This window comes from Eurytemora carolleeae, unplaced genomic scaffold (genome assembly GCF_000591075.1).
Source record: "Eurytemora carolleeae unplaced genomic scaffold, Eaff_2.0 scaffold550, whole genome shotgun sequence".
NCBI lineage: Eukaryota > Metazoa > Arthropoda > Copepoda > Calanoida > Temoridae > Eurytemora > Eurytemora carolleeae.
The window spans coordinates 50,184-58,638 of record NW_019396833.1 but is presented as its reverse complement, the minus strand read 5'-3'; the positions used below and the strand labels follow the sequence as shown (position 1 = coordinate 58,638).

Sequence of the window (8,455 nt, the reverse complement as noted above, 5' to 3'; positions counted from 1 at the left end):
TTTTTTTTTCTTATCCCCCCCCCCTCATTTCCTTATGTCCTTTCACCCTCCCCCCCCCCATATGTTACCCCCTACTTCTTAAAACTTTTTGTTGACCCCCTGCAGAGCCACTTTGAAACTAAGATCTCCTAAAATCAATTTTAAAAAATTTAGACTTCTTCCTCTAGAACCAAATAGATTTTAATAAGCAAAAACAGATTAAAATTATGAACAATTAAAATGTGTGCCATTAGAAAGACATGTTAAAAACACAACAGAGGTTGGCCTGAGAATGAAAGGAATTGAGTACTAGAATCCGAAAAAATAAAGCTTTTTAACTTCAAAGGACTTCTTTTCCACAAACAATTTGTATAATCCCTTATATCTTTGGCACTATGACATTGGCCTTAGAAAACTAATTCTCTTAGATCAAATAATCTAAGTTTACACTTTCAGGTTGCAAAGAAATAAGGATTAGAAATTTTGAGTTTGTGGCAAAGACTCAATTACTTTATGGGAGTTCATAATAAATTACTTAAATACTGTTACCTCAAATTGTTTTCCAATTCCAGTAAATGCAACTAAATCCTCCAACACTAAAAGCTTAAAGAATGTATTTGATGGATTCGTAGATGGGAAAAAGTTGCGGATTTTAGAGTGTAAAAAATGTTAATCCTTAACACCCCGGTATTCTGGTAAATTCTATATTCTTCCTGAAAATTATAAAAATATTTTAAACTTCGGCAAATTTTTATATTAAACTAAAAGGATTTTAATCTCAGCGGTTTGTTTTCATTTGATTTTGGGGAACTTTCATAGGCTTAGATGCTTAGATTAATATTAATCTAACAAAAACTGAAACAAATATTGTATCTAATAAAATATTTAAATGTGAAGTTTTTTGGAGAAAAATACTCTTTTTTCAAAAATCTATAGTAAAGCTATTTACTCACATGTATATATTTGGGGGGGGGGTCTTTTATTGTTATTATTTTATTAATTTTTTTACTATTCTTTTTTAAGAGCATAATTCTTTACTTAAAGATTTGATTATGATAACACTTAATTTTATTTCTAAATTATTACAACACAAATGAACATGACATTTGATTATTTGTATAAAAAATAATGATTACTCGGATAATAATGATACTGCTTATATCTAGCTATATTATGTGACTGAATGTCTTCAAATAAAATGATTGTTGACATCAAATTAAATTTTAGTTTCAAGTCATTTACTTTTACAGAAAAAAACATAATAAAATCTAATTTAAATAAACAAAATAGTATTTTATTTAAAAGAATTATTAATTAATCTTAACTATATGTTTTGATAAAAACAAGAATTGATCATACTTTTCTAACGTTTAAATGAATTATTACAGCAATAATATGAATTATAACACTTATAATAATGATACTGTTAAGTGCCTAAGTTGAAATATTATAATAATTATAATATGTACGATCATTCTTTTAATAATGATACTGATTAGTGCCTAAGTATATGAAACATTACAAAAATAATATAAATGATTACACTGATACTAATGATACTGTTTATTGCCTAAGTAGGAAACATTACACTAACAATGTGAATGATTACAATGATAGTAATGATACTGTTTAGTGCCTGAGTATAAATTCTTACAATAATAATATTAAGAAGACTGATTACACTGATAATAATGATACTATTTAGTGATTGAATATTCAATATTATAATAATAAGATGAATGATTACACTGATAATAATGATACTGTTTAGTGCCTGAATATGAGGTGGTTCATGTTCACTCAAGAAAACAGAAAAGAGACACTGATCCAGTTCATCAGGTAGAAAATATAAATTTACACCTGGAGAAGCCACAATAGAAAATAATTAATATTCAGATAGAAAAATATAGATTTCTTATTCATTCTTACTCTATGATATACAGTCTTAAAGGGTATCTGAAATTACGTATGCACTCCTCATTCCCTTTTAAGAATATTGTTTCGTTATTATATCAAAATAAAGAATTCATTTATTAAAATTATAATTTGAGCAAATATATTGATAAAAAGATGAATTAATGAATGGCATAACCATAATATTAGATAGGATAGATGGGGTTAAGCTTGCTATTCATATAAAAGCTGGTTTTCGTGTTAAACCTATTTGATTAATCGTCATTATTGAGGCTTTTTGTGCTATACAGCCTAAACCGTAAAGAACCCACTCTTATTCCCCCCCCCCTTTTCATTCTGATCTTCAACCAAAAACTATGTTCATAATATAAACCCCATTCTCTCCATTTTTATACAATTGAGAAATGATAATATTTCTTTTTCTGGCAAAGTTCCATAGTTTAGTTTCTTGATTTTACTTGGGACATAAGCAAAAGATTTTTTTTTCAAAATTCGAATTTATTCAAGTGTTTCAAAGTTCAACGGGCAACACCGAGCACTTAGCTTGTTTTTAGAAAACGATCATGATCCTGAGGGAATGGTCCAGAAAATGAAAGTATTCATGACTGGAAAAAAAATCCTATTTTTAAACCTTGATTTTCCATGTTCAGGTCTCACTCCGTGTATTTGGTCGGGACCTGGAGCTTGAGCTGAGACGAAACCTGAACCTCGTTCCGGAGAACAGAAACCTCGACCTCTTCTTCGCAGAGAACGACAAGGACGACATCAGCTACGTCATCGACGATCAGGTACGTCAAATCAGTTGCCAAAATCCGGGAAATATTTTTAAACGTCTACGCGCATAAAAAGGTCGGTCAATAACCTCATATTTTGACCAAATAACCGGTTTTACCCTTTTCTGCTGGCCTGGGGAGTAGGGAAGGGTGTATATACTCTATCTAGATGATTAATCATGGTTTACCTCCGTGTTTATAGTATCCGGCCTTGAACCTGGAGCTCTAGTTGTATGCTATAATCTGTATTAATATATTCTTTAGATGTTCACATAGATTACAGGGGTAGACAATATTTACATTGATCAATTTATAATTTCATTTTTGTTTGAGTTTTAATTTTTAATTTGCAAAATAAACAATTTTCATGTTACCATAACTTTATATATGTCGTATTGTGATGATTCTGTGATGATATGATGATGCATGTTGCATACGCAAATATGTTTTGCAAACATTGCGTGCAGAAATATGCCAGGGGTCTGTTTATAAACGAAAATTATTTTATGGCAAGTTTCAAAAGACCTAAAGCGTTTTTTTTTTAACATTTTTCTTACTATTTTTATCCAGCATATTATCACATGATAAATTGCATGGTTAAGAGTTAAGAATAAATATTTTAGCGTGATGCTACTACAACTAATAGAAGACGATCTCATAAAGAGAACCCCCGCGTTTTCATCCCAAATATTTCTCGGATTTTAACACCTTCGCGCCATAAATTTTGCTCCAGTAATCAGCTGTCAGGATGTGATAGAGTTTTGAGCTCCGTGCGCGTTGCGCGTAAAGTAGGAAATTTCGTGCACAGATCCAATCCTTGTCTTCATAGTTTAGGAACTAATTTGAGAAGGCGCGTTCGTGTGTTTTCATGCAATAGATGATTCATAAAATATTTGAAACTCAGGCAACTCGATACTATTTAACATTATCCATCAAATTTCATCATTTTTCTCTCATCATTTAAAAAGATTCGACATGCATAATTGCATATAATCCCTGCATGCAAAGACTGAAATGCCCGATGTACAACGGGACTATATTGAAACCTTTATCTGATCAATAATGGGGAAGATATTGTATTTTTTCAGGGTTTAAAAGTATTAAGTTTTAAAAAATATATTTACTTGCCGTAGAAATGCGCAAGTTGCTGTTGTAGAGAAACCTCAAATGACAATAATCCGTTTTCTAAATTAAAAACATTGATATCTAATTGATCAGACAGATTCAGGTGCGTTTGTTATCTTATGGGTCACTCTAAATCCCTCCTACAGTCTCTTTAATCCTAATGAAAATAAAAAGCAAGAGTACATTTACTTGATGATGTGTAGACTGATAAAGCAGAAAAGTATTTTTGCAACATTTAACTTCATTGCATATCTTTTAAGTGCAAAACACGACAAATAAGTTTTGCATCAATTCTAGAGACATTTTATGCATTGTAACTTTAAACCTGCTGGCTCACTTCAAAGCCATTTTCAGAACCCNCATAATTGTATATTGTATAAATTTAGAATTCAAATCCTCTAATTCTGAATCCATCCTTCCTGTTTCAAAACCAAAATTCTGAATCCTACCCTTTCTATTTCCTAAGCATACTCCTGGCTCATGTCCTTCCTGTTTCCCAACCTTAATCCTGAATCCTACCCTTCCTGTTTCAAAACCATAATCCTGAATCCTACACTTCCTGTTTCCCAACCTTAATACTGAATCCTACCCTTCCTGTTTCCCATCCCTGCTCCTGAATCCTACCCTTCCTGCTTCCATCAAACAGTCCTAAATCATATCTTTCCTGTTTGAAAATGACGGTCCTGAATCCTATCCTTCCTGTTTCTAAACTATACTCCTGAATCCTATCCATCCTGTTTCCAAACCATACTCCTGAATCCTATCCTCCTGCTTCCATCAAACAGTCCTAAATCATATCTTTCCTGTTTGAAAATGACGGTCCTGAATCCTATCCTTCCTGTTTCTAAACTATACTCCTGAATCCTATCCATCCTGTTTCCAAACCATACTCCTGAATCCTATCCTTCCTGTTTCCAAACCATACTCCTAAATCCTATCCTTCCTGTTTCTAAATTATACTCATGAATCCTATCCATCCTGTTTCCAAACCATACTCTTGAATTCTATCCATCCTGTTTCCAAACCATACTCCTGAATCCTATCCTTCCTGTTTCCAAACCATACTCCTGAATCCTATCCTTCCTGTTTCCAAACCATACTCCTGAATCCTATCCATCCTGTTTCCAAACCATACTCCTGAATCCTATCCTTCCTGCTCCCAAACCATACTCCTGAATCCTATCCTTCCTGCTTCCAACCAACAGTCCTAAATCATGTCATTCCTGTTTGAAAATGACGGCCCTGAATTATATCCTTCCTGTTTCAAAACCATTACTCCTAAATCCTATCCTTCCTGTTTTCAAACCATACTCCTGAATCCTATTCTTCCTGTTTCAAACAATAACTATATATGAATCCTATCCTTCTGTTTTAAAACCATACTTCTGAATCCTATCCTTCCTGTTCAAACAATAACTATGAATCCTACCCTTCCTGTTTCCAAACTTGCTCCTAATTTAATAACTAAATAAACTAATGGAAGAGCTTGGCGCCTAATATTGGAGGTGCCGGGCGCCTAATATTGGAGGTGCCGGGCGCCTATTATTGGAGGTGTCTGGCTCCTATTATTGGAGGTGCCTGGCGCCTATCCCCTCTAATGAGTGTACCCTTAGTTGTTGGATTGACGAAGCATGTATACTAGATACTACACATCATATACATGTCATCTCATAGCACAGATACTTATACATAAAGATCCCTTCCTCATCTTCCTTTAATCTCTGAACGAAGAGTATTTTTTAAGACTTCCGGCTCCTTTTTCTAACAAGAATCTAAGGTTTTTTAATGGTACTTTAATACATGCTATCTATATATCTATCTATCTATCTATCCTTCTATCTATATCTATTTATCCTTCTATCTACCCATCTCTCTCGTTAATGTTACTTTAATATAACATGCTACTATTTTCTATTTTGCAGATTTTTATCGCAAATAGTTTCCTTTTCTAAGTACTTATTTTCATCATTTAATCATCCCAACAGAAAATGTGGGCGCACAATCGATTTAGCAGTTTTGATTTTAACCAAAAATCCAAACAAACAAATCTCTCTCTCTCTCTCTCTCTCTCTCTCTCTCTCTCANCTCTCACTCTCTCTCTCTCTCTCTCTCTCCATGTGATATTTGAAAACGCATCCTATGACTGCACTTGACTGGGTTTATAAACCTCTTATAACGGTTGAAAGGTATTAAAGGTATTATAAACCCTCCTTGACACGAACCAAACCTCTAATAAGGAACTAAATATATAAACTGTTTAATAAACTGAGCAACAAAATCCACAATTTGATCAGTAATTTTGATGATAAATAAAGCATTAATTTGTTTGGTAAAATCAAAAGAGATTGAGTTTAAATTTTTGGTCACATAACAAATAGTTTCTAATCAAGTCTTTTCAAAAGTGTGAAAGTTAAAAAGAAAGAAAAAAGAATAAGTAACAAAGAAAGGAAGAAAGAAAGAAAATAAAAAATAAAAAAGAAGAAATAGATGGATAAAAATAGACAGATAGAAAGATAGATAGAAAGAAAAATAGAAAGATAGAAAGAAAGATAGAAAGAAAGATAGAAAGATAGAAAGATGGAAAATAGCAAGATAGAAAAAAAGAAAGATAGAAAGATAGAAAGAAACATAGAAAGATAGAATCCCGTCATTAAAGTGTTAGTTTATATCTATGTAAACTTATGTACTTTGATTATATATATATATATCTATCTATCTATCTATATATCTATCTATCTATCTATCTATCTATCTAGGCAGAACAGAATAGATATAAAAATATTAGATTTGATAAAGAGATAAATGAATGAATGTCATAATAATATCTTCATCCAACTGTATTAATTATATTTCGCAAACCAAGCACTCTATACCCTCACACACCTTCTCTAGTATTACCACAAAAAAATAGAGATGAAAACAGTCACCTTTTCACCTTTTTTCTCACATTTAAAGGGTTGCATGGCCAATTCACAACGGTACGCTTTAAACCTTTATCTGAGCAATAATGAGGGTGATATCGTCGTTTTCTATCTTAAAAATTGTAAATCCCTGATAATTTCGTTCTTCTAAACACCAATTGGAAATTATGAATTTTTAGATACAAAATTAAGGAGGTATGCAGGGTACTCTACTGAAGTATATGTCCCTCAAATTAAACGTGGAAACAGCGTCTATCTCTAAACTGAGCTTTGTCAGCAAAGCTAACTAGCATATCATTCCAGAAATGCAGTTTGTATTAAAAAAAAATTTATTGAAAAATTTGCAGCAATCATCAATATTATTGGGGAAAAGTCAGGGATGGCCAAATTTTGACTGAAGATTGGAGTATTTTCTAATTAATAAAAATTTGATATTGTGTATTATTTGTCCTACTCCAAGATAAATCCTTTTATCAGGTACAACTCAATCTCAAACTCCAGGTTCCTCAATAATACCTTAGTCAATATCAATCTGGATTCTATCTGTATTCTTCAGGTATCTGTCTTACAAGATACAACTCAATCACGAACTATTCCGTTCAACAATATGTTAGTCAATATCAAACCGGATACGACTCTACCAGTATTCTCAGGTATCTGTCTTACAAGATACAACTCAATCACGAACTATTCCTTTCAATAATACTTTAGTCAATCTCAAACCAGATACAACTCTGTCAGTATTTCCTAGCCTATATCTATCTTTCAAGCCTCAAAGCTCAGGTCCCTCTCGTTTATACACGAGGCATATAATTACTCTAACACCGTAATCAAAGTGGAGTATTATTCCAACTCTTGTGTATTTGGGTTCTGTGATACAGATTAGATCACTGAACGTAATTACAATTTTTATGTAGTTAAGCGTAGTTAATTATTAATAGGCATAGTTGGATTCCAGACAATGTACAATGTAATATATATATAGAGGCATGCTCAGGTTTACATATATAGGGTTTACTATGATATTTATTACAATCACACTAAAAATTTCATAAACGAAGGAAAATTTCGTGAACGAGCGGAAGAACCGTCATTGATTACAAATAAAATGCTCTTGCATGGAAAAACATATAATTCTGTTTTAAATTTTCTTGTGGTATATCTTCTATCTGATAAGTTATGTCAAGGGCGGGGGATGGGTGTATTTCCCTTCCTGTGTATGTGCGTGTAGGGGTGGGGTTGTATTACCTCCTTCTGTGTACCCTGAGAAGAGGGGGGGAGGGTGGTATTATACCCTTCTGTGTACCCTGAGAATGGAGGGGGGTATTACCCCCATCATTATTTGTTACAGAAGGAAAAGAAAGATATCTTTATTCAGATGTAGTGATTGATTTTCAAAGATTTGAAAAGAGTTTTGTCACAAACTTAAATTTTTTATCCAAATATCTGTGCAACCTGATGGTGTAAACATTTGTTATTTTTAAACTTAGATTATTTCATCCCACCGAACTTATGGTTTAAAATATCACATGTCTACGACATCGGGATACAAAGATAAGAAAATCAGAGTTTGTGGTAAAAACTGAATTCCGTAGGAAAAGAAAAAATGAAGATCGAAAAAGAAAAAAAATGGAGAATTCAGGAGATTGGAGATCGGAGATCGGAAAAATGGAGACGTATAGAAGATGAGAGAGAGAAGAGTTATGGGCTAGGAGATGGGAGGAGGGGGGAGAGACATTTTAT

General features: G+C 32.7%; 1 protein-coding gene across 2 annotated transcripts in view; it reads left to right on the top strand.

Moving 5' to 3' along the window:
• LOC111709191 (A disintegrin and metalloproteinase with thrombospondin motifs 18) overlaps positions 1 to 8,455 on the top strand; it is a 62,574-nt gene that overhangs the window by 8,148 nt on the left and 45,971 nt on the right. For both annotated transcript variants that reach the window (XR_002766806.1, XM_023482804.1), the window contains exons 4-5: positions 1,751 to 1,818; positions 2,544 to 2,681. Coding sequence is in view for 1 of the 2 variants with exons in the window: in XM_023482804.1 (XP_023338572.1) it covers positions 1,751 to 1,818; positions 2,544 to 2,681 (206 nt within the window). In the remaining variant the exon portion in view is untranslated. The remainder of the gene's footprint in view (positions 1 to 1,750; positions 1,819 to 2,543; positions 2,682 to 8,455) is intronic.